This window comes from Trichomycterus rosablanca, chromosome 23, assembly GCF_030014385.1.
Source record: "Trichomycterus rosablanca isolate fTriRos1 chromosome 23, fTriRos1.hap1, whole genome shotgun sequence".
Lineage (NCBI taxonomy): Eukaryota > Metazoa > Chordata > Actinopteri > Siluriformes > Trichomycteridae > Trichomycterus > Trichomycterus rosablanca.
Genome location: NC_086010.1, coordinates 6,684,375 through 6,712,303, shown reverse-complemented (window position 1 = coordinate 6,712,303; position 27,929 = coordinate 6,684,375). Strand labels below are relative to the sequence as shown.

At 39.2% G+C, this 27,929-nt stretch overlaps 1 protein-coding gene across 1 annotated transcript; it reads right to left on the bottom strand.

Annotated features, from left to right (window-relative positions):
• On the bottom strand, positions 1-27,795 carry tmem245 (transmembrane protein 245). The gene is made up of 17 exons (XM_062985907.1): positions 27,199-27,795; positions 22,925-23,042; positions 21,991-22,086; positions 20,781-20,903; positions 20,178-20,366; positions 19,026-19,195; positions 12,985-13,089; positions 12,452-12,534; positions 12,274-12,364; positions 11,397-11,495; positions 10,918-11,049; positions 10,627-10,749; positions 10,339-10,484; positions 4,802-4,902; positions 3,173-3,347; positions 2,849-3,043; positions 1-2,769 (listed from the first exon to the last, which is right to left on the bottom strand). Exons 1-17 carry the CDS (start codon positions 27,778-27,780, stop codon positions 2,724-2,726), a joined length of 2,574 nt encoding a protein of 857 aa, XP_062841977.1. The 5' UTR covers positions 27,781-27,795; the 3' UTR covers positions 1-2,723.
• Between the last annotated feature and the right edge of the window lie 134 nt (positions 27,796-27,929).

Below are 27,929 nucleotides of genomic sequence, written 5' to 3'. Positions count from 1 at the left end.
CAAGTTTAATTCCAAACATTTTAATAGTGTCATATATTGAAGTAGAAAAAACACATTTATTAATAGCTATACAGTTTCGATCTGAAAACCCATTAGTCAGTCATTGATTACTTACAGTCAGTATGTTTGTACAAATACAAACCAAGAAATTGACATAAATCAGGTTGCAGTCATCAAAGTGCATCAATCACCTCCTGAGTGAGTGAAATTAAGTGGACACTTAGCTCAAATGAACCCTCAGAAATGAGGACTACTAGAGGGCAAAGCTACATATATCAGTGTTTCACATTCAAGGCTGACATGAGGTACAGCACTGATTCAATTTTTGATATGATACACATTCAAGAACTTGGTTGCAGTGCTGAATGAGTCAGACATCTTCCTTTTGCAGTGAAATGATACATTTAATCACATGAATGTACATTTTGAGGAATATTCACTGCTCTGCTGTTAGTACTCACCTCCTAAACGCATGCAAAGCAGCCGGCTGCATCTTAAACTCTTATAAGGAGCCTTGGCAGTACAGGGAACCTGGGAATGCTACTTATGTTATTTTTCTGCCACTTGTGCAGCAGCATCCCTGTTCAGCCTTATCTCACTTGGATACGGCCAATTGTGTCTGTTAAGCGCTTAGCCAGGCATGTGCGTGTTACAGATTTATTTAGGAATCAGCCACAGGCTGTTGAAAAAAACGCCAGATGGCATTACAGTTGCCGGGGGGTATGTTAGTCTACAGTTCTCTGTATGGAGCATAGATGCTGTGCATAAGGTGAAGGCTGACAACTAAATATCATATAAAATATTATAATTATTTATTCATACTAATAAAGGAATATAAAAATAATAAAAATAATATATATTTGTTTAGATATTTTTATATCAATTATTGTAAATAACCATTAAATTGATTGTTTAATTAGTGAAATAATTATTTATAGGCTACAGGGTGTGTACAGTATGTAAACCAATCGACCAGCATGTAAAAGCCAGTGAAGGTAAGGAACTACTTTAATAATAATAAATACATTATGATAACAGATGCACAGCATAAAGTAAAGCCATCATTGCTACAGAGGCAGCTGAAAATGCCTCTAAATGATTGTATCAAGGGCTACTTGGACACAAGTCGGGGTAGGATCAACCCCGGCTGGGTCACCTGGGTGAGAGTATCGGATGTTGAAAATGGCGAAACACCCAGTAACCTCAGCATTAAAAAAGCATTAAAAGGGAGCCCAGGTGGCGCAGTGGGATATTCCACTAGCACACCAGCGCCAAGAACTCCTCAGTTCAAAACTCGGCGTTGCCACCAGTCGGCAGTCATAATTGACAGTGCCTGCAGCAGACTCTAATTGGCTACCGTGCCTGCTAGGGCGGAATGACCGGACTATGTGGGTGGGGCCTTCTAACACTGTGCAAGGACCCTGATTAACAGATACAGGCTCCTGTGCAGAATGCATGGGTGAAAAAAAGGGTCCTCTAAGGACTGTGCATGGGTCAGAGGAGGCATAAGCAGCAATACCCTCCTCAAATGCAATCAGGGCTCCCTACCAGTGGAAGAAAAATTGACTACGCTAAATCGGGAGAAAAATGGGAGAAAATGCATAAATAAATAGAAAGAAAAGCCTTAAAAGATTTACATATCAACAAAAAATATTTTAGGTTTTTGAGAAACATTCTTTGGTAGCTGGCCAAGGTATAAGCATGATACCAGCAGGTGAGGATTCCTGCAACAAGAACATAAAGAACTTTGCTGAGAAAACAATGCTCTGCAGCACATCTAGGTGCCGTCGCCTCCAGCCTGTTACATAGTTCCTTCTAACAGGACAGTTTATTAGCTATCTCTCACTTAATTCACAAAAATCTAGCTAAAGTGCAAACAGAGCTGAGCTGAGGCGCTGTTGGCACCTTTAAATTGAAGGGTTGTGCATCAAACTGCATACTGTTTACTGTGAGTTTGAACAGCAGGTTCAAAACAGTAACAGGGCAGTTAACTGGGTAATGAATTGCAATAGCATTAGAGTTTTTTGAGTGACAAATCAATGACTGTAAAATTGGCTTTTCAAACTAACCGTACTCATTAACGTTTAGCGCAGGTTTGCAGACAGAGTGTAGTTACTGGAAAGTGTAGGGTAAACTGGTTTTTAAACACACACACACACACACAGCTGTAAGTAGTGAAGGCGTGATATGTGATAACACCTAACTGCAGGCATTCAAACCCAAGTTTATCAGTGAGATACTGAAACCTATTTGCAACACCTACAATGTTCAGTGCTGTACAGTGCATCCAAATCAGTGCATCAACGTAGTATAAATATTTCAACAAAATTGTAAATGACGAACAAAACAGCAAAAACATGTTAGTCCAAGTTTTTCAGTGAAATGCTGTGCGGAACCGATTAGCCTAACGCAGCTAGTGTGCAACAATAGAGTGCTAGCTGAATTTGTAGCTGCTACGCTAGACGAAACACCAGCGTGATAACTGAACTTCACCCTTAGGTGCTAGCAATGAATGCTGCCCTCACTGAGCCCATGTTCCGAGCTGTGAGGGCATCGTATTTTCAAGTTACCCCTGATCCCGATCATTTGTGTTAAAATACTGATCTCGAGCTGATCAGCCCTGCAGGAGACGGAGACGTCTGCGCTGTCTGCTGGAAGCTCCACGCTGGCTCGTCTCGGGAGTGAGAGCATAAGCGGACGTAGAAGCAGTAGTCTGGCGGGTTTCACTCAGCTCCTCTTTTGATCAGCTGAGGAGATTCCATGAAGGACCTGAAAGAAATGAACGGAGGTCAGAAAGGTCTTGTCTGACGGTTTGCGGTTTGCAAATCATACACTTGTGTAGGGGTACCTGCCCGGGTGTGGAGGGAAGTTGCTTTGCACTGGTGTTGGTTGACTGCTGCTCGGGCTCATCAGCATGGCACTGTAGATGTTGGAAGCTACCACCAGAATGCAAAGTAAGATGGGACCTATGATTGCCCCCTCTAAGCCCAAATAGTATGCTCCTCCAGCCACTGCCAGGCCCGTCAGATAAGGATGACCACCCCTGGATAATCACACAACCACATTATATAGCAATTAGCTGCTACTCGGATTAGAGCAGATACATTAAAAAAAAACAGTCAGATTCTCATAAATAAAAAGAAAAAACAGCCAGACACTGGTCCACTCATACCCTGAGATGTCCGAATAGATGGCTGTGTCCACAAAGTAGGTCGGCAGCAAGTGGCAAAGCAACAGCAGCAGGGCTTTGACGCCTTCACCCTGAGCCAGCCACAGATCCAGCACAGCAGGCAGCGCCGCCCAGTAGGTACCCAGGAATGGCACAGCTCCAAGAATAGCTGCCATTGCTGCAACACACACACACACAGAATTTGCTTACTCAAAAAGACAAATTGTAACCTACAATGGTAATATACTCTCAAATGCACTACATAGCCAAAAATATGTGGACATCTGACCATGAGCTTGTTGGACATCCTATTCCAAAACCATGAGTTACTGATTCCCCTGCCACCATATTTCTAACAACCTTGACTCTTGTAGAAGGACTTTCCATAACATTTTAGAGTGGGGCATTTGTAAAGTCGGGCACTGACAACACATGAGAATGCCTTGCTTTCAATAGGCATTCCAGTTCATCCCATCAGGGTTCAATAGGGTTGAGATCAGAACTCTTTACAGCTTCCTTCAGCTTTCTTTGTACACAAGGGTGCAGTCATGCTGAAACCAAAAGGGTCTTCTCCAAACCAAACACTAAAATAGGCCAAAAGTATAAAGACACCTTACCATGAGTTGTTGGAAATCACATTCTGAACCACACTGCCTAAGCTGACCCATTTGACTTTGTTTTTTAATCAAAATGACAGGAGAAAAACATCTGAGTGATAAGAAGGTTGGTTCACTGTTTGGACACAGATTGGCTTCAGTCAAAAACACTGCTCAAATGTATTGGATTTTAATACAAACAGTGCCCAAAAGGAACAAGTGTTGAAAGTGCACGTTCCTTGACTGCACTGCTTGTGCATTAATGCTAAAAACAGAACCGTTTCTCAAGGTGACTGAGAATGACGGTGCAGGATGTGATCAGGCTGTGTCAGCAGGAATAGTCCATCCACAATGAAAGAGAGGAACAGCAAGAACAGTCCGTCCACAAGTGAAGAAATAAGATTAATATAGTCGTGTTGCAGAGAACAAACCTCCCATTAAAAGGCAAATGAACATTTATTTGAGTGTATCACCTCCCATATTTAATTCTTTATTATATTCTAGACAAGTGAGCAAATGCTTGTGTGTCTTGTACCAAGAGAATGGTACAGTGACTACAACAATAAAGTGTGGCTGTTATGCTGTGAAGAAAACTTGCAGGCATGTTCTCAAAAACAGCCTTCACACACGCACACACCTAATGTATCAAGCTCAAGGTCCAAATGAATGTGAGCTCGCAACAAAAGGGCAAATATTAAAACATTTCTGATAACTTTAAAAATCGAGCTCTTTTCATGAGCTTCAGGCCAGAACTGAAACTAGTGAGCTGGAAAGAATAGCTGATAGGATGGTGTGTGTATGAATGTGCGATTTGTAAATGTGACATTTTCAGAATACAGCTGAGGTGCGGGGGTGGAGAGTGTGTGTGGGAGAGAGAGGGAGAGAGAAATAAGACTCGAGAAACCAGCCAGCTCTCTCCCACGAGGGTGCTGGCAGATGGATTGGTGATTCCTATGTAAACAGAGTGTGTGTGTGTGTGGCAGATAAAACCTGCATGTACCCATAAATAGATAACTACTCCTCTTGTGTGCGTTACCTGAGGGGATGAAGACGATGTTGATGCCGAAGATGGTGTGAGTGAGCCAGGTGTACAGCCCATAAAAGCCTGCCATCTTCAGAGAGGCATCGAATACACCTCTGGGGAATACAGACAGACGGAGACATTACTGGACGTTAATGTCATGGTGAGCAAATGTTTGAGAGGACAAACAGTTGGGCAACACACGACTTCCTTAACAAAACACTGGAACAGTCACGGTGTGAATCATGCTGAATTCCTCCCCTAGTTTCCCTTCAACAATGACAAAAACTCAGCCGCAGCTGCATCCTGACTCTTTCTCATGGAAACTGTGTGTGTGTGTTAGCATTGGCACAAATAGTGTATGTAAACTCTAAGGTTTACATACGCTATATATATAGAGCATGTTTGCCCCCTTTTTGTGGCCGTGACACCCCAAATCTCTAAGGAAGCCTTTTTTTTTTTTTTTTTTACAAGATTCTGGACAGTGTCTGGGGGAATTTGTGCCTATTCTGCCCAAAGAGCATTTGTAAGGACATTTGTATGCATTTGTAAGTTCTGTGCAGACCACTATGGAGATTCTTCCATACCACACATCATTTATTTTTATATAATGTAGCTACACCTGCTAGCAATTACTGTGCCTAAAACACCAAAACGCTATCATTATGAGTGAGCGTCCACATACACTATAGTGCAGATGACCATAACAAGTGTGTGTAAAATCTGTACGTGAGCCAACAACAAACAAGAACTCATATCTGAGCAGTTGTAGGTGACTGGTATTCTCCTGCCCTCTAATGGTTCCACTAGTGACTGCACCCAGAACGTCCTGGAGGTTCGAGCTGTGCTACCTGTTCCTAAAGTATTCTGTTCTTAAACCAAAGGAACAGACCAAACTCACATGCCATAACTGGACTATAGAAGGGATTATACACTGTAATCTGCCATCACTGAAGGATATTTACAGTGAGTGATAATTAACTGAGGGATATTTACAGTAAGGGATTATTGAGGAATATTTACAGTAAGGGATTATTAATTGAGGGATATTCATAGTAATTAGGGGATAGTTATAATGAGGGATAATTAATTAAGGAATATTTACAGTAAGGGATAATTGGGAAATAATTATATATTTATTGCGGGATATTTATAGTGAGGGATAATTAATTAATGGATATTTATAGTGAGGGATGATTAATTAAGGGATATTTATAGTGAGGGATAATTAATTAAGGGATATTTATAGTGAGGGATGATTAATTAAGGGATATTTATAGTGAGGGATAATTAATTAATGGATATTTATAGTGAGGGATGATTAATTAAGGGATATTTATAGTGAGGGATAATTAATTAATGGATATTTATAGTGAGGGATAATTAATTAAGGGATCTTTATAGTGAGGGATAATTAATTAAGGGATATTTATAGTGAGGGATAATCAATTAAGGTATATTTATAGTGAGGGATAATTAATTAAGGGATATTTATAGTGAGGGATAATTAATTAAGGGATATTTATAGTGAGGGATAATTAATTAATGGATATTTATAGTGAGGGATAATTAATTAATGGATATTTATAGTGAGGGATAATTAATTAAGGGATCTTTATAGTGAGGGATAATTAATTAAGGGATATTTATAGTGAGGGATAATCAATTAAGGGATATTTATAGTGAGGGATAATTAATTAAGGGATATTTATAGTGAGGGATAATTAATTAATGGATATTTATAGTGAGGGATAATTAATTAAGGGATCTTTATAGTGAGGGATAATTAATTAAGGGATATTTATAGTGAGGGATAATCAATTAAGGGATATTTATAGTGAGGGATAATTAATTAAGGGATATTTATAGTGAGGGATAATTAATTAAGGGATATTTATAGTGAGGGATAATTAATTAATGGATATTTATAGTGAGGGATAATTAATTAATGGATATTTATAGTGAGGGATAATTAATTAAGGGATATTTATAGTGAGGGATAATTAATTAAGGGATCTTTATAGTGAGGGATAATTAATTAAGGGATATTTATAGTGAGGGATAATTAATTAAGGGATCTTTATAGTGAGGGATAATTAATTAATGGATATTTATAGTGAGGGATAATTAATTAAGGGATATTTATAGTGAGGGATAATTAATTAATGGATATTTATAGTGAGGGATAATTAATTAAGGGATATTTATAGTGAGGGATAATTAATTAAGGGATCTTTATAGTGAGGGATAATTAATTAATGGATATTTATAGTGAGGGACATTTAATTAAGGGATATTTATAGTGAGGGATAATTAATTAATGGATATTTATAGTGAGGGATAATTAATTAAGGGATCTTTATAGTAAGGGATAATTAATTAATGGATATTTATAGTGAGGGACATTTAATTAATGGATATTTATAGTGAGGGATAATTAATTAAGGGATCTTTATAGTGAGGGATAATTAATTAATGGATATTTATAGTGAGGGACATTTAATTAAGGGATATTTATAGTGAGGGATAATTAATTAATGGATATTTATAGTGAGGGATAATTAATTAAGGGATCTTTATAGTAAGGGATAATTAATTAATGGATATTTATAGTGAGGGACATTTAATTAATGGATATTTATAGTGAGGGATAATTAATTAAGGGATATTTATAGTGAGGGATAATTAATTAATGGATATTTATAGTGAGGGATAATTAATTAATGGATATTTATAGTGAGGGATAATTAATTAAGGGATCTTTATAGTAAGGGATAATTAATTAATGGATATTTATAGTGAGGGACATTTAATTAATGGATATTTATAGTGAGGGATAATTAATTAAGGGATATTTATAGTGAGGGATAATTAATTAATGGATATTTATAGTGAGGGATAATTAATTAAGGGATATTTATAGTGAGGGATAATTAATTAAGGGATATTTATAGTGGGGGATAATTAAGGAAGGGATATTTATAGTGAGGGATAATTAATTAAGGGATATTTATAGTGAGGGATAATTAATTAAGGGATATTTATAGTGAGGGATAATTAATTAAGGTATATTTATAGTGGGGGATAATTAATTAAGGTATATTTATAGTGGGGGATAATTAAGGAAGGGATATTTATAGTGAGGGATAATTAATTAAGGGATATTTATAGTGAGGGATAATTAATTAAGGTATATTTATAGTGGGGGATAATTAATTAAGGTATATTTATAGTGAGGGATAATTAATTAAGGTATATTTATAGTGGGGGATAATTAAGGAAGGGATATTTATAGTGAGGGATAATTAATTAAGGGATATTTATAGTGGGGGATAATTAAGGAAGGGATATTTATAGTGAGGGATAATTAATTAAGGGATATTTATAGTGGGGGATAATTAAGGAAGGGATATTTATAGTGAGGGATAATTAATTAAGGTATATTTATAGTGGGGGATAATTAAGGAAGGGATATTTATAGTGAGGGATAATTAATTAAGGTATATTTATAGTGGGGGATAATTAAGGAAGGGATATTTATAGTGAGGGATAATTAATTAAGGTATATTTATAGTGGGGGATAATTAAGGAAGGGATATTTATAGTGAGGGATAATTAATTAAGGTATATTTATAGTGGGGGATAATTAAGGAAGGGATATTTATAGTGGGGGATAATTAAGGAAGGGATATTTATAGTGAGGGATAATTAATTAAGGGATATTTATAGTGAGGGATAATTAATTAAGGTATATTTATAGTGGGGGATAATTAAGGAAGGGATATTTATAGTGAGGGATAATTAATTAAGGGATATTTATAGTGAGGGATAATTAATTAAGGGATATTTATAGTGAGGGATAATTAATTAAGGTATATTTATAGTGGGGGATAATTAATTAAGGTATATTTATAGTGGGGGATAATTAAGGAAGGGATATTTATAGTGAGGGATAATTAATTAAGGGATATTTATAGTGAGGGATAATTAATTAAGGGATATTTATAGTGAGGGATAATTAATTAAGGGATATTTATAGTGAGGGATAATTAATTAAGGGATATTTATAGTGAGGGATAATTAATTAAGGTATATTTATAGTGGGGGATAATTAAGGAAGGGATATTTATAGTGAGGGATAATTAATTAAGGGATATTTATAGTGAGGGATAATTAATTAAGGGATATTTATAGTGAGGGATAATTAATTAAGGGATATTTATAGTGAGGGATAATTAATTAAGGGATATTTATAGTGAGGGATAATTAATTAAGGCATATTTATAGTGAGGGATAATTAATTAAGGTATATTTATAGTGGGGGATAATTAAGGAAGGGATATTTATAGTGAGGGATAATTAATTAAGGGATATTTATAGTGAGGGATAATTAATTAAGGGATATTTATAGTGAGGGATAATTAAGGAAGGGATATTTATAGTGAGGGATAATTAATTAAGGGATATTTATAGTGAGGGATAATTAATTAAGGGATATTTATAGTGAGGGATAATTAATTAATGGATATTTATAGTGAGGGATAATTAATTAAGGTATATTTATAGTGGGGGATAATTAAGGAAGGGATATTTATAGTGAGGGATAATTAATTAAGGGATATTTATAGTGAGGGATAATTAATTAAGGGATATTTATAGTGAGGGATAATTAATTAAGGGATATTTATAGTGAGGGATAATTAATTAAGGGATATTTATAGTGAGGGATAATTAATTAAGGTATATTTATAGTGGGGGATAATTAAGGAAGGGATATTTATAGTGAGGGATAATTAATTAAGGGATATTTATAGTGAGGGATAATTAATTAAGGGATATTTATAGTGAGGGATAATTAATTAAGGGATATTTATAGTGAGGGATAATTAATTAAGGGATATTTATAGTGAGGGATAATTAATTAAGGTATATTTATAGTGAGGGATAATTAATTAAGGGATATTTATAGTGAGGGATAATTAATTAAGGGATATTTATAGTGAGGGATAATTAATTAAGGGATATTTATAGTGAGGGATAATTAATTAAGGGATATTTATAGTGAGGGATAATTAATTAAGGGATATTTATAGTGGGGGATAATTAAGGAAGGGATATTTATAGTGAGGGATAATTAATTAAGGGATATTTATAGTGAGGGATAATTAATTAAGGGATATTTATAGTGAGGGATAATTAATTAAGGGATATTTATAGTGAGGGATAATTTATTAAGGGATATTTCCAGTAAGGAAAATACTTACGGAGGCATATTTCCAGTGAGAGATAAATACAAGGAGAAATATTTCCAGTGAGGTGTAATTTAGTGATGTGTACTTTATTGAGGGATGTTTAAATGGGAGATTTGCAGCAATTATGTAATTCAATCTAAAAAAGCTTCCATCACCTTACGATTCATGGTACAAAAACTTAAGGCTGTTCCAGGTATATGTATGTATAAGTATATTCCTTATAAAGTGGCTGGTGGGTACATATACAAATCTAAGTGGTAGATGAAAGAGAAAAGAAGCTATAACTACACTGCTGTGTACCTGATGGCCTCCTCCACAGACTGGCCAATGATGTTGGATGAAGGTCCAGGTTGGGACAGTGGTGTCAGACTAATCACCCATTTAACAGGCTTGTAGTATTCACCACTGGAGCTCAGCAAGTAGAAGAGTGTAGTCAGAAATATCACCTAAACACACACACACAAGCACCACTGTCTATGAGACAACTCAACAAAACATATGTGTAATGAAGTGTAGTATTATTACACAGATGGGACACACTAAAGTTTTATTTGCTTAGTCAGTTCTTTATAAATGTGAGTACATTACCAGTGAGAGGGCGAAGTTAAGCAGTGCTGTGCCGCTATAAAACAGTACAGTAAACAGTGTGGTGGTTGTGGAGATCAGCAACCCAACGTTCCGGCTCATCACAATCCACAAAGACTCCAGAATCTACAAACAGACACCACCTTTATTATACTGCATTCAAAGAAAGACTCACTCGCTTGCTCACCCACACAAGACGTGTACTGAAATCACATTCAGTGACCTTGGTCATCATTATACTGATGTGTGTGTGTGTTGCTTATGAATACAACACAGGCATACACATGCACTCACCGACAGAAGAGTTTCAATATTTTCCTGTACAAAGGCAACAACGTCCTGCCAGTCCAGTATGTCTCCCAGCCAGCTAGACTGTCTTTGCAGGTGATGCTTCTGTCCGCGGTGGCGTCCACTAAGTGTAACATTCTACATCAAAGGAGAGAGAAAACTACTATAACAGATAATGTAAAAAGAATCACCAAAATGTTTACTATCTGCTGTGGCGATGCCTGAATACGGGAGCAGCCGAAAGAACTGGACCACAATGGTGGACTATTTCTGGCAATAATTGACCAGTCTTAGCCTGACCATGTCCACAAGGAAACATGCAATGCCCAGTGACTATATGTAATTTAATGAATAACCAATAACCATTGTGCATATGACAAATGAGCTACCATCAGTACTTGTATACCTTTCAACTTCACCCAAAGAGAAGGAGTTTCCAAAAAACAGGCAACACAACATGTTGAGACAGAGATTTTGTGTATTACCTTGACAAACCATGAGTGGTAGAGTCGGTCCCACAGCTCCAAAACTTGCTTCTCTATCACTGCTGTGTTGTTCACCTTCTCACCAAGCATCTTGTGGAGCTACATCAACACAAAGGAAACAATACTGAACTGATTTACAGTACTGACCTGATTTAAGGTATATGAGCTGTCTCAAACAGCAACATGGGGGTTTCTCTTCACCCCCATTTTCACCACATTAAGACAAGAAGGTATACCACAAAGCAGGGTTTCATTTACTATGGTGACCTACTTTGGAGCAGATCAACTTGTTTAGGTTAAAGTTCATGCAACAAAAAAAAAGAATCTGGGTCCTAACCAAATGAAAACAGGAATCACTTCATTCATTCATTGCCTGTTTTACCATCGCTTTATTCACCACAAGACACCCCAGACTGGTTGCCTGTCCATTACAGGGCAAATACACACCTAAAGGGACTTTAGCATCTCTAATGAACCTCACTGCATGTCTTTGGACTGCACAGTCACGTTTTCGACCTAGCCAGACATATACACACACACACAGTTGGCTATGCCTGAAAGAGGGGAGAGGTTGAATAGGTTCCTCATTGCTGCTGCAATTGTGGCCTCTGCTGGCTGGTCCCGGCACCTGCATCAGGGGGGTGGCTGAATCATAGAGAGTAGTAGTAGCAGAGTCCCACAAACTTAATCTGAAACACTTTTCGTCACTCATCTAAGTGACTTCTTCAGTCTGAGCCGGTGGTAAGTCCTGCCCAATCAACATTTACTTTCAAGGTCTACATTAAGCTATAGCTTAATATTGAGCTCTAGCATATATATCATGCTACATAATCTGAATAAATAATAATAAAATAATGAAATGCTTGAACTCTTGTACCTTCAGAGTTATCCATTCTCTCCCGTGCTGGTACACATTTGTGGCAGCGGAGTTTAAAGCCTTCTGAACAACACGAGCCTCCGGAAGCCAGCTACAACACAAACATGTCCAAACTAATTTAGCTAAAGGCCGTGTAGAATGCATGTAGTATCTGTGTGTTTGTAGTTATGTCTCTTACTTGGCCCACTCAGGGTGGTTGGCAAGAGTCTCGTTGATCAGGTTGCTGGTGACCTCTATGATATGGGCACTCTCATGATGTACCTAAGAATGACAAACACATTACAGACTGAAACGTGAACAAGAACACACGAGCAATTTGTAAACACGCTTAAAGCAAGCATACGACAGAACCAAGACTAGTGTTTAAGGTGGAATAGACACTGAGAAGATCTATCCATATATACCTGTACTGATTGGCCACAAAGTTTATTTTCTGGGTGATGTGATTAGATCTGTAGTGTACATGTTGTTTATTAATATTATTCAATGTACTTTTTGATGACTGGGAGTAATCATTGACTATTACAGAATAAATGGAGTTTATAAGGATAGTGTATTGTTGATACATACTGTAGATCTCCAACAAGATAATCGTCAAGTACTCACATACTTTTGGCCATATAGTGTATGTAAGGTGACAAGGTATTGTTTGTTTAGTACAACCCATGGAACTAGAGTTTACTGTGGTTGTGGACTTGATGCACATTTTACCATAGCTGTGAGCAGAAGAGCCATGAGTAAAGTTCCGGTGACCAGGAGGAAGATGATAAAAATACTGATGAGTTTATCCAGAGATTTCTCCAACCACACAATCATCTAAAAAGAGAGAGAAAAAAAGAGAGAGAGAATATAGATCAGCTTTTTGCAAATTACATACCGAAACAAAAAGTGGGTGTGAACACAGAGAGAAACCTGCTTCCACTGTTCTCCTAATTAACCATAAGGACCTACCCAGGTGAGCTGAAACTTCACCATTATTTAACAAGGCTCTATAAATATGTATTAATATCAATCTCCCATTACCTTGTCATTCTGTAATTGCAGGATAGCTAGCTGCTGGTTATTAAAATAAACCAACGACCCAAGAAAACAAATGGGATTTTAGTGACTGAGTGTTTATGTGTGGTCATATCCTGAGTCATTTCTTTATTAGGGGGCATAACTGTAAAGGTAGACATCAATGATTAACCGTACAGCCGATAACCGAAAGAAACCAGTTTGAAGTCTGTTTGATATACACCGATCAGCCATAATATTAAAACCTCCTCCTTGTTTCTACACACATTGTCCATTTTAGCAGCTCCACTTACCATATAGAAGCACTTTGTAGTTCTACAATTACTGACTGTAGTCCATCTGTTTCTCTGCATGCTTTGTTAGCCCCCTTTTATGCTGTTCTTCAATGGTGTGTTAGTGTGTATCGTGCTGGTATGAGTGGATCCGGCACAGCAGCGCTGCTGGAGTTTTTCAGTTTTGGTTGGTGGACTATTCTCAGTCCAGCAGTGACAGTGAGGTGTTTATAAACTCCAGCAGCACTGCTGTGTCTTATCCACTTAAACCAGCACAATACACACTAACACACCACCACCATGTCAGTGTCACTGCAGTGCTGAGAATGATCCACCACCTAAATAATACCTGCTCTGTAGTGGTCCTGACCATTGAAGAACAAGGTGAAAGCAGGCTAAAAATGTACGCAGAGAAGCAGATGGACTAAAGTTAGTAATTGTGGAACTACAAAGTGCTCCTACATGGTAAGTGGAGCTGATAAAATGGACAGTGAGTGTAGAAACCTTAAATCCTTTTTACCCAAAAGCAAACCCCTTTATATTTGTTTTTATTTGTACCTTCAGGGCCACTGATCCATTGCAAATGCCAACAAATGCTCATGCTGTTTTTTTATGCGAGCTCTTTTACGAGGAAGGTTTGTTTTATTTTACCTGTTCTATCAGCCATGCTGTAAAACAGCCATTCTGCTAATACTAAGCTTTCATAACTGGAGCTTTCATAAAAAGGATGTGTAAGCAAGAATCTGATAATTACTTGATGGATATCTAACACTCATTTTGCAGCAGACCAGGTTTCTCTTTGTGCCCGGTGTCTCAGAGACCTTGTTTGAGGCAGTTTAATCCTGTTCCCATGTCTGATTTAGTCATGCAGATGATTAGTATAGCGTTTTATCATGCATTAGCATGCATGGTTTAATTGTTGTTTCATTGCACGTTAGTCATATTTTGCGAGTAAACATCAGATGTTAATCAGCACTTTGTTTTGCCAGTGTTCTTCACACAAAATGGAAGTGCCGGCGTTTAATGACAATGAGCCAAATTGCATGCCGAGACCTTAACGTGACCTTCAGCACCATCTGTTTCTTCCAGAATGGTGAGTGTTCTATATCAGGCACTGAGATTCAGGAAATGGCATGCAATGTGAGAGTGTTAGCATTTATGAGGGCATGATCTTTACAGAGTATTCTCCTGAAATTAGGGTAGTATACATAAAGGTTTAAAGATTACTTGATCTTTTGTGTTTGGTTAAAAATTGACAACGTTTAAAGGAAATGGTGTCAGGTTTTATTTCCTTGTGGGTTAATTTCAGTGTTTAATGAATGAACTCATTGGTTATGCCTAAATACTCATGGATCTATTAAAAGAACTGGAAAGAATGGTTAGCGTTAGACCAATGGTTCCCAACAGTAGGGCCATGATGCAGAATGTCATCATATGATTACAGAATATTTAAAAACCTTGTTAATTATTATTATATGTTTATGCATTTTCTCCCCTTTTTCTCCCGATTTTTTAGCGCGTCGAATTGCCCGATTGCGTCATGCTTCCTCTCCACTAATGTTGACCCCGCTCTGATTTGAGGAGAACAAAGCTAACCCATGCCCCCTCTGACAAGTGGGCAGCAGCCATATGCATTTTGTCACCCACACTAGGCGCATGCATATATGCGAATCAGCCTTGTGTACAGACAGACACACCCTGATCCGCCTCTATGCAGGCGCCATCAATCAGCCAGCAGAGGTTGTGGTTTCATCAGTCACGAGGAGTCCCTATCTGGCTTAATACCCCACCCCTATATGAACAGGCCAATCGTTTTTCATGTGGCCGCTCAACCCAGCCGGATGGCAGAGCTGAGATTCGATACGATGTATTCGAGATCCCAGCTCTGGTGCGCTAGCGTGTGTTTTACCGCTGCGCCACCTGAGCGGCTCCTTGTTAATTATTAAAGACCAATCATTCATTTTGGCATGCTATAATGCATTAGATTATGTCATAAATGTGATTCAGGTCTCCATTTATGGATTTAAGAAATGAGAAAATCACTCATTTTGAGAAATAAACAGATAAAATAGCCCACAGTGAAGGGGAAAGGGGTGGTGGTGAGATCACAAAACATCAGTCACTGGTCATGAAAGTTTGAAAACCCTGGTATTAGACCCTATTCATTTCAATACAGTTTGCTTGGAAGCACACAGTAATCCTGATAAAACAAGACATTCTATGGCAGAACTGAGAAGTGCCAAACAAGGTTGGCATACAAGGGGACAAAAAGCCTGATATGTCTTATCTTAATTTAAGTTTATTTTTTATTGTATAATAATATAAATAGTTGTATTGTCCCTTTAGCTCTAGTTTTCTGTAAATATAAAATAATCCTGAACATAATCAAGCATGTATTATCTTCTTATAAATGTCCCATCTAAAAATAGTAAAGCACAACTGCCCCAAAAATATTTCCCCTCTTAATATGCACTCCAAACACAGCAGACCCACCTGCCCTTCCTTGTCTGTGTGATTTAGGCATGTGCTGATGTGGCATTTTCGTTTTACGGCTGTATATTTTACACCACTGATTGAGCTGTCAAAATTGGACAAAATAAAACCTCAGCCAAACAATTCATTTAAAACACAACGCTTGAACAGTACAAATGTATGTACGCTTTATAATACAATCACTAACAGCTTTTATGTCCTGGAACAAACCAGATGGATCAAGTTACACTATATGGCCAAAGTGGACACTCATTTTAACAATCAAGTTTGGCAATTCAGCCCTACGTATCGCCAACAGGTCCAGAAACCAAGTATATAGCTATTGCAACCGACCTTGGCCTTTTAATCCAGTGACCTTAAGGCTTTAAATGATTTATACTGCAACCTTCTTCACTTCTTATGGGCTTATTTTCAGTGCTGTAGTGTAAATAAGTCCATATTCCACCAAACGTCAGCTAAGTACTTTATCTTAGATAAAAGTGAGCCATAAAATGAGCTTCAAACTGAACTTACAGGCAAATGTATTATATTAATAGCATGCTACCATTCATTATTTAATAATATTTAATCATTCATATTTTTTAGCATACAAACCTATATTAGTGCTTTCATGCAATCTCAGAATTTCGCCAAAGCAAAGTCAAAAGCATCAACATTATTATTTATTTTATATTATTAATTTTACACACCTTTACAGCAATAGGTTTGGCTAAAACACCATATCTCAATCATTAAAAGGGTTGTCCACATACTTTTGGCCATATAGTGTATCTTTCTACTAAATGTTGTAGCACTGCATATAACTGATCATTAGCACATGCCTAGTGTGGGTTTCTCTCCATGTATCTCACACACTTCAAAGCCAACCAAGCCAACACATCCACAGCTGTGAAAAAGACCAGAGCCTTCCAGATGACATCGATCAGGCATAACATTATGACCACCTTCCTAATATTGTGTTGGTCCCCCTTTTGCTGCACCATATGCAACAAACTGCAATGTACTGTGTATTCTGACACCTTTCTATCAGAACCAGCATTAACTTCTTCAGCAATTCGAGCTACAGTAGTTCGTCTGTTGGATCGGACCACACGGGCCAGCCTTCACTCCCCACGTGCACCAATGAGCCTTGGCTGCCCATTAGCCTGTCACTGGTTTACTACCGTTTCTTCCTTGGACCGCTTTTGATAGATACTGACCACTGCAGACCGGGAACACCCCACAAGAGCTGCAGTTTTGGAGATTCTCTGACCCAGTCGTCTAGCCATCACAATTTGGCCCTTGTCAAGCTCATTCAAATCCTTATGCTCGCCCATTTTTCCTGCTTCTAACATCAACTTTGAGGATAAAATGTTCATTTGCTGCCTAATATATCCCACCCACTAACAGGTGCCGTGATGAAGAGATAATCAGTGTTATTCACTTCACCTGTCATAATGTTATGCCTAGTGGGTGTATAATCTTTCAACAAAGGGTAACAGAATATTTTATGTCAATTATTTAACCTCTAGGAGGTCATCCGTTCCCTTCCACAGCACCAAAGCATTTCACACGCAAAAGAAAAGCGACAGCCGTCAGTCTGCGAGCTCAGCTGAGAACAGAAAGATGGAAGGATGACAGTGGATGGATTCGGAAGAACAAAAGCATTAGTTCAAGCGTCTACTAAGTTTGCACACTGTCACACTTTTTCTTTCCCTTTCTGTTATGTTTCTTTTCATGTCTCTCTCTTGTGCTCGCTAGCGCAAACCATTTACCTGCTTGTTAAGCCAATGCCAGAGCTTTGAGGAGGAAGACAGAGAGACAAAGTGTTATTAGACAACCGATAAGAGTGCAGAAAAGCAGCAAACATCATGTTTCAGGCAACAGGAGAACAGGACAGAGTCGGAACGTGGAAATACTAGAAAAGTCAGTGACGAATGGACGAAAAGTAACAAAGTCTAACAAACTTAAAACCTTTAAGTACTATACTTTTAAAAAAGCATTGCGAATCTTTTCTTTGCGTTTTTCAGTTAAATCAAAATTTGCACATATTATTCAGGTGTCTAAGCCACACTTATTACCAACAGGTGTATCAAATCTAATGTATAAAATAACCGACATTCCACTTTGTGGCAACAGTTTGGGAAAGGCCCTTTACTGTTTCAGCATGACTCTGTCCCAGTACACAAAAAGAGGTTCATAAAGAGTTCAGTGTGGCCTGCACAGAGCCCAGACATCAACCCTATCATACACCTCTGGGATGAATTGGAATGTCAACTGCAAGTTAGCTCTGTGCCCGAGATCACCAATACTCATTAAATGAACAGGTACCAGTTCACACAGGCACACTTCAAAATCTTGTGGAAAGATTGAATGCCAGGAGATTGGCGTCTGTTATAGCTGAAACGTGAGACACCTCTATATTATTGGCCATGGTTTTGGAATACATACAAATGCATGTGGACTTTTGACACTCATCATTGTTCTGGTGAGGTTGTTTGCTTGTAGGTACAGCAGTCTAAGCAGCCCACCACTACTGAGATCTCAAGCTTGTACACGGTATGGCTCTCTGCAAGACTGGCCGGTTAAAAGATGATAGTCTGCAGCTTCCCTCGGTCAGCATAGGGGTGGTACAAGCGGCAAGGAAATTAAGAAAATATCATATGTAATTATCAGAAAAAAGCATCTATGTGTGTCGACATTTTCCAACCATTTACATGAAACTCGAACACTACATCATCAAAAGTATGTGGACACCTGAACACCACATGCATTATTTATTTATTCTTTGTTTATTTTCCTGCTGCATCATCCTGATCAAAGTCACGATTGGTCTGTTGTAGCAGTACTTAGCAATAGCTGCAGCTAAAGCACAATAATTAAAAGCGGTGTCCACATACTTTTGACCATATGGCTTAGTGTGTTTTAGAAGAGGTTCCTGATGGAGATTGTGAGTGCAGATCTGAGCAAAATCACTAATGAAGACGTCACCTTGGTATCGACCCGCAGTAGAAATTGTACGAGTCCTTTGATTGGTCCAGGCAGTAGAGCGTCCTGTCGTTCTTTGATCAACTTCTCTAGCACCACCCACCATGCTGCCAGGGTCCGTTCAGCAAAATTCTTCACCCCGAAATGCACCACCAGCCTTTTAATTACCCACACTGGAAGAGGAGAATACACACGCATATTTCATCTTCTAACACAAAAACTGGTATAGAAATATACAGTGCTGTGAAAAATTAAATGGCCCCATTTATCTCTTTTTTAGTCTTCGTCACTGCAACCCTGATCAGGATAAAGCAGTGGTAAAACATGAAAATGAAATGAAATGATCCAACACCCATATTATCTGGCATATTGTATTAGCATAGTGGTGACTCACTGTAGAACTGCAGAATATAAATCAGTCAATCATCTTGAACCATCAAAGTCAATGAGTTACCTTAAAGTTTCCACAGGAACACTACTACACACACCAAAAAGGGCCTCCATCAAACCACAGTGAGAGCCGTTACAATCAGCTTAATTAAAAAAAACTTTGGTTTCAAGGAAGAATTAATAGTTAATTAAAAAGCAAATGCATCTTTTTATTGTAAGATTATCGTGCCAACAGTCAACAGAAATGTTATTTTTATATGCTTGCTCCGTCAAGAGCTTGAGTAAAATGTAAGGCTAGCTGTCCAGGAGTTGAAGCCCATGTGTGACTGGATTATGCAGAAGGCTACAAAATCAAGATACAAAATCAATCAATAAATCTAAATCAATAACTCATCAAAGTTCAGACTTTAACCCAGGAATGATGCTGAGGCTAAACCTAAAATAGGCGGTTGATGGCCAAAAACCTGGTAATATGTCTGATTTAAAGCAGTCCCACCTTGCTTCTAAAGGTGGTACCAATTATTTAGTTCACAGGGATTTTTGTCACATAGATTATATAGATTTAGATTTGTTCTTTAAATAAATGGAACAGTAGTATTAAGTGTGTTTTTGCTTTATTTTATCTATTAAAAACTATGAAAACTATTCCAGGTGACAAATATGGACTAACAGATGCAATCATGAAGGGGATAGTTATTTTTTCACAGCACTGAACATGAACCTGAACATGATTAATCTTGCATTAAAAACACAAACACAGATTACCAGCAAAAGGGATGGGCAGCAGCTGCAGGATCCAGAGGTTGAGCCAGATCTGCATCAATACTATGGCCCAAACCAGCAGAACAAAGTAGATATCGCTGGTCTTCTCTTTGTGTGTCAGGCTGTGGAAGTCAGGACGCGGGCACAGCGGAGAGAAGGGAAGTTCAGCAAACTTTGTCGTGTCCACTTGATCTATGTAGAGAGGAGCATTAACAAAAACGCCACTGAATCAAAAATCAAGCATTAGCTGGCTGCACTATATACACCAAATGGCCAAAAGTATATGGACAACCCAACTCATTATCACAATCATTGCTGACAAGTGTATAAAATCAGTGTTATCCAATAAACTATATTCTGTCCAAAAAATGAATTTGAACAGAGTCTGAACAGAGCCCTGACCTTAAAAGCACTTAACAGCTTCGGAATAAACTGGAACTTTGACTGCAAGCCAGGCCTTCTGTCTAACATCAATGCCTGACCTAAAATGCTCTTTAGCTACTACACACTCCAAACTTTTGCGTCAAGGTTGATGGGATTGAGACATCCAGTAAGCTCATGCTCAAATGTCCAGATCCTGTTTATATGGGTGTGTTTCTTTTTTACCTTCAACTGATGGTTTGACATCACTCTCTTCTTTAGTTCCAGACACTGTACGGGAGTTGCTGCGGGTGATGGCCATGTAGATAGTGTTAGCAGCAAAAGAAATGACCTGACCTGGAAGTTCCCCTAGAAACAAGACATAAGGAAGATGACGTTTGAGAAAGCAAGAGAAAAAACAATCAATAGTGGCTGAAACAGTGTTAAGGAAGTTGACAAAGATGCATATTGACAAATACGTCATTATGTAACATGGTGTTTGGGAATTGTCTTTTCTTTTCTGAACCAGAATGAATGTTGATGATGATTGTGGATTCTTTGTGATTACTATGCACAAAGACAAAAGCTATTTTGCTATCAAAACATTGTGAACCACTGTATGACATAAAATGACTAATTCATTATTCTTTTAATTGTTTCCCTTCAGATATTTCTAACATAAGGGACTTTTCCAATAAATTGGCTCCTCTTAATGTGTCTACAGTAAGACAGCTTCAGTTTGGTTATCTTGGTTATCTGGGCTTTAAGTGAGAGGTAATGTTTCATTTGGTTGAGGATCCATTAATTTGTCTCATTTGCCATCCAATGTATCATATTCTTTCTGTCCTGTTTTTTTATACTTCAGCTTTCACTTCCACACAAAAACAGAGAAGATCATAACCATCATTTCCACTTCCTTCATTCTTGTTCTGCCAATGGCTGGTCAGAGTCATATTTCCTGACTGCTGGATCCTTTGCTGTTATCAATTAATCCAACTGGAAAAAAGCTGTCCACCACATCAACACCTCCTCAATAAATTGTGATAGTGGTCTTTCCTGTTGTCATGACATTGTCTGGCAACATCCCATCTTTTTACTCCATTCTTCAATTTTCCTTATGAGGAATCATCTGCATATCAAAGGTCATTGGTGTTTCCTCCACCATTCTTTATTCTCTATTATCCCTATTATGTTAATAAAGAACAATATCAGTAAAGCAAAGTGCATTAAATCTGCACCATCATCTCCCTGACAAACATGTGACTGAGTGGGTTACAAACTAGCTCTATGTGGTGCTTCGTATCAAAAAAGAAGAAACTGATTATGTAATAAAAAGCATCAAGAAAAAAACTAATTCTGCATATTTGTCTATATTTGTTTTCATAAAATAAACCCATTAAGAGTCCTTGGCTTCAAATGTTTAAAAAGCTCAGTTTTAAATGATGTGAAGACCTACCGTTCCCCGGTACGGGTGTTTTTTCCTGGGAGCCCAATATCAGCAGAATGACCACGAACACAAACACAGGCACCCGCCAAGACCCAGTCAGCGACACTGTACAAAAGGAGGGAAAAAAACCTTGAGATTGGTAAATGATTTTTTTCAGAACTGATGCATTAAATTAAGTTCATGTAGCTTAATTTATTTTAAATAGCCGATGAGTGTGGCTAAAACACCCACATAATAACAGAAATGTTAAACAATAATAATGTTATGTGGTGCTACACATTGCAGTTAGAATAAGTTTATTTTTACAGTAGAACATGTGAAAGTCAACAAACCCATGAACCCAAAACATTTAATGTAAAAGCATTAAAGCATAAAGTAAGCTTAAGTAACCACATGCAGATGAATAGAAAGGCTTGTGTATGTGTGTGTGTGTGTGATGGGGGGGGGTTGTGTGCTATTTCCCAGCGCTCCCATTTTATTACTCTAATCATATAAGCATGACAACATAGCAGCTCCCTTTGACACAAATATTTAAAAAGCATGTCTGATTTATGACCTTAAAAAAGTGCATAGTCACTTTAGCCCAGAAGGGATTGGGGGGGGGGGGGGGGGGGGGGGCGGAGTCATCTAAACATAAAGTGCACCCTCTAATGGTTTATTAGGCCTCTGTCAACCCTCTCAGACATAGCCAGTCATGTCTGTATGTAGACTGGCTATAATAATAAGATATAATTTCACGGACCGGGTGGAACGATGTAAAATGAGCTTTTTTTTCACTGCAACGAGATGCTGCTTCCAACTAGGGGTGACAATAACACAATAATAAACAGAAGCAGTGAAAACTGCTTTTCTAGCAATCTTTAATTATTCATTCTTTCTGTGCGGCCCGGTAATAAATGACCCCGGTGGTTGGGGACCACTGCATTAGAGCACAGAGTCTTACCCAGGTAAAATATGAAGACTGTCCAAACAGGCACAGACATGGCACGCAGGTAGCCCTCCATGCCAGAGGTCCATTTAAAGGCCACAGCCAGCACATACCCCATCACTAATGTGCCAACCTGAAAGAAAAAGAGGACTGAGGATTATACATGGTAACGTTTTGTAAGGAGCATTTGAGAATGATGTTAATTAATGCTTACAAAGCCATGAAAAGAAATAAAAGGTATTGACCAGGTATAGTTAACAGCAGGTAAGATGGAATAAACTAGAATTCTAGCTGACTACAAAAGTGTTTGCAAGCTGTAACATCTGCACTGATTTTATTTTTTAGCTCATAAAATATAATTTATATGCACGAGCTGCATTTTTATAAACTTTTGAACAGTTTATTGCAAATTATGTCATTTGATTTTTACATCCAACTGGAATCAATTCTACTGTATATAATATGGGAAAGACCCATTCCTGTTACAGCTTGACAAAACCTTGTGAACATCCTCACGCAGGAAATGCATGTGGTTTTGAAATGTGACATCCAATGCTTACAGTCAGGTGACCACGTTTTCTTCTGTTCCTCTTCTGCTAAGTCCGGCAACATGTTGACATATTATTACCAAGCAAAATTTTAATCTCTGGGTGTTTGTTTCAATAAACGAATTGTTCCATTAGTTGTTTGGTTTTTTCCTGTCTTATGGTACCATCAGCCAACACAAGCTGTTAGTGTTTCTAGCCTACGAGGTCAGTGTGGGTTTTAGAAGCCTTATGAACTAAACATAACAATGATTAGGTCTCATATTTTCATGTTTAGGTTTCTGCACATTTAGGTGAGCAATCAGCATTGAAATTAATAGATCCATGGTGGAATCACAGCCCACTGCCGAAAAGATTCCTGCACTGGAAATAATGTACTTGGCACTACTGGGAAAGTCCACTATACAAGCCTTAAAGTACCATTTGACTGAAATGCAAAAAGAAAACCACAGAGCAGAGCTTTGCATGATTTCTTCAGTATGTTAACAGGGTAGTGACGAGGACCTTTAATGCAAAACAACCTGCCACAGGTAGTGGCTATAAGTGACCTATAGGGGATGTGGACATGAAAGTGGTAGCATTACTATTACAGCCAGCTAAGTTCATGATATAAATCAGACAGTTTGTGCCATGTAGTTCAAGAATCACCTTGGCCACATCTTATTTATGGGTGGCCACCCCATTTTTTGCTGTTCTAAAATTGCCTTAGCCACATTATTTACTCAGTTGTAAGATCACCCCACATAAAACAGCTTCACAATTGTAAAATCGACATAGTCAAAGTATTTAAACAGTTCTACGTAGAACCATCATGTCTGCCTTATTTACACCATATCAAATCGGCATTGCCACCACATTTGTACAGTTCTACAATCAACCTTATACTGTAGATCGGAGGTCACTAACAGGCGGACCGCTGTGGGACCCAGAAGCTGTCCCATACGGACCCGGACCTACAGCCAAAACAGAAAGTTATGATTTGAAACCTGACGGAGCGCTTCTATTTTAACCGGCGCAGCTTCTGTACCATTTACGGTAGCGGTTTAGTGGATGAGAAAACGCACAGACACCAGAGATCACGTGACACCACTCAGCCAATCAAGTCTGTGCATTCCAGTCGGTAAACACTGCAACTCTACAGATGAGAGAGTTAGAGGCGAGTTACATGTGAAAAGACGGTGGAAAGAAAAAGAAAGATAGCGAACGTAGAACAAACGAAGGGAGAGATACAGACGACCGTGCCGGAGAAAGTTGAGAAAAGACGAGTGAGACAGGAGACAAATGACGCTCTCCAAAAAAGAAACGTGTACAGCGAAATACAGCATTTAATCCGTGATGGAGAGACTCATCTCTGTTCTTACTTCCCACTGGAGCACAATTTATTTTTATTTTCTCCTAATTTGATAAGAGAAAGGTTTGATAAGGTGGGGCGGTCCGGGTCCTCTCTGTGTGGAGTTTGCATGTTCTCCCCGTGTCTGCATGGGTTTACTTCGGTGCTCCGGTTTCCTCCCACAGTCCAAAGACGTGCAAGTGAGGTGAATTGGAGACACTGAATTGTCCATGACTGTGTTGGATATAAACTTGTGAACTGATGAACCTTGTGTAATGAATAACTACCGTTCCTGTCATGAATGTAACCAAATTGTAAAACATGACGTTATAATCCTAATAAACAAACAGACATTTGATTTGACAGTCAGTTATTGATTACATGCAGATGTTGATACAACTACTAGGCTACTTATATATAATATATATCAATATATATATATTATATGTTATGCAGTGATAGCTCAGTGGTTAAGGTACTGGACTAATAAACAGAAGGTTGCCGGTTCAAGCCCCACCACCACCAAGTTGCCACTGTTGGGTCCCTGAGTAAGGCCCTTAACCCTCAGTTGCTCATTGTGTAAGTCGCTTTGGATAAAAGTGTCCGCTATGTGTATATATATACACATATATATATATATATATATATATACAGGGGTTGGACAAAATAACTGAAACACCTGGTTTTAGACCACAATAATTTATTAGTATGGTGTAGGGCCTCCTTTTGCGGCCAATACAGCGTCAATTCGTCTTGGAGATGACATATACAAGTCCTGCACAGTGGTCAGAGGGATTTTAAGCCATTCTTCTTGCAGGATAGTGGCCAGGTCACTACGTGATGCTGGTGGAGGAAAACGTTTCCTGACTCGCTTCTCCAAAACACCCCAAAGTGGCTCAATAATATTTAGATCTGGTGACTGTGCAGGCCATGGGAGATGTTCAACTTCACTTTCATGTTCATCAAACCAATCTTTCACCAGTCTTGCTGTGTGTATTGGTGCATTGTCATCCTGATACACGGCACCGCCATTGGATGCACATGGTCCTCCAGAATGGTTCGGTAGTCCTTGGCAGTGACGCGCCCATCTAGCACAAGTATTGGGCCAAGGGAATGCCATGATATGGCAGCCCAAACCATCACTGATCCACCCCCATGCTTCACTCTGGGCATGCAACAGTCTGGGTGGTACGCTTCTTTGGGGCTTCTCCACACCGTAACTCTCCCGGATGTGGGGAAAACAGTAAAGGTGGACTCATCAGAGAACAATACATGTTTCACATTGTCCACAGCCCAAGATTTGCGCTCCTTGCACCATTGAAACCGACGTTTGGCATTGGCACGAGTGACCAAAGGTTTGGCTATAGCAGCCCGGCCGTGTATATTGACCCTGTGGAGCTCCCGACGGACAGTTCTGGTGGAAACAGGAGAGTTGAGGTGCACATTTAATTCTGCCGTGATTTGGGCAGCCGTGGTTTTATGTTTTTTGGATACAATCCGGGTTAGCACCCGAACATCCCTTTCAGACAGCTTCCTCTTGCGTCCACAGTTAATCCTGTTGGATGTGGTTTGTCCTTGGTGGTATGCTGACATTACCCTGGATACCGTGGCTCTTGATACATCACAAAGACTTGCTGTCTTGGTCACAGATGCGCCAGCAAGACATGAACCAACAATTTGTCCTCTTTTGAACTCTGGTATGTCACCCATAATGTTGTGTGCATTGCAATATTTTGAGCAAAACTGTGCTCTTACCCTGCTAATTGAACCTTCACACTCTGCTCTTACTGGTGCAATGTGCAATTAATGAAGATTGGCCACCAGACTGGTCCAATTTAGCCATGAAACCTCCCACACTAAAATGACAGGTGTTTCAGTTATTTTGTCCAACCCCTGTATATACATATACAGTATATATACATATATATATACACTGTATATATAGTTAAACATTCCGGACCTTTGCTTCAAGAAATTTTCTCTAACTGGACCTCTTCAAATTTTAGTTGAATACCCCTGCTGTAGATCATCTTGGCCACCCCAATTCTCCCATTTGTTGATATCTTAGGGATCCCTTTGACCACCCTTTTAATGCAGTTCTAAGATCACCATGACCACAGTGGCTCAGTGGGTACTGTCACCTCACAGCAAGAAGGTCCTGGGTTTGATCCCCAGGCGGTCCGGGTTTTTTTCTGTGTGGAGTTCTCCCCGTGTCTGTGTGGGTTTCCTCCGGGAGCTCCGGAGACATGCATTCAAATAAATAAATAAATGAAATCATCTGACCAACATGTAAATAAAATAAAGACAATCATGGCGTTTAAAATGACCAGAACATTTAAGTACAGCTCTGACCATTTCAAGTCATTGAACCACCCTTGCCATCTCTTTAACACAGCTCTCACCCACAAACTCACCCACAGGGTATTAAAGCAGTCGAGTGCCTGGCCTATGAGGGTACAAAGGTACTGGAGAACATCCTGCATGCCAATGACACTCCAGAACAGGTAAAGAAAGTAGAGAAGTGGCGCACCAGCCCCGATCACCAGCAGCATCTTGAGTCGCTCCATCAGCAGCGCTCCCAGAGTCTCCCCCCCGTGGTTCACACATCTGACCGGTACGAGCAGGGTGCCCAGCAGGATAGGAGTACCACTGGCCCGCAGCCCGCTCAGCCAGGAGCGCCCCACCCGCGCCAAGGAGTGTTTAAAGGGGTGCAGAAAAGTCCCGCACAGCACAGCCCAGAGCAGCGGCCGCAGAAACGCCTCCAGGATGAAGTAGACCAGCACCGCCGCACCGCAACAGATGGCCACGAAGATCATGGCGCCTGTGTTGTAAAAGGCCTGCTTAATGTTTTTATCAAACTTCAGTGACTGCTGTTGCCCCAGCAAGTGTCCAACAACCCCGACCGCGGGCTGGACCGACTCCCCAAACCAGACCCGGGAACGGGAGGCGGGAGTCGCCGGATCCCCCTCCAGATCCGGGGCCTCGGACTCGGCCATGTCTCCTTCTCTCCCTCTGGCTGCACCGATAACGGAACCTGAAACTACACAGGAGTTGCCGACGGGACTGAAATGTGACGTATTTGTGCGGGCATGCTGGGAAATGTAGTGTCACGCTGCTAGGCTGTCAGTGAAAACGCTGCTCTGAG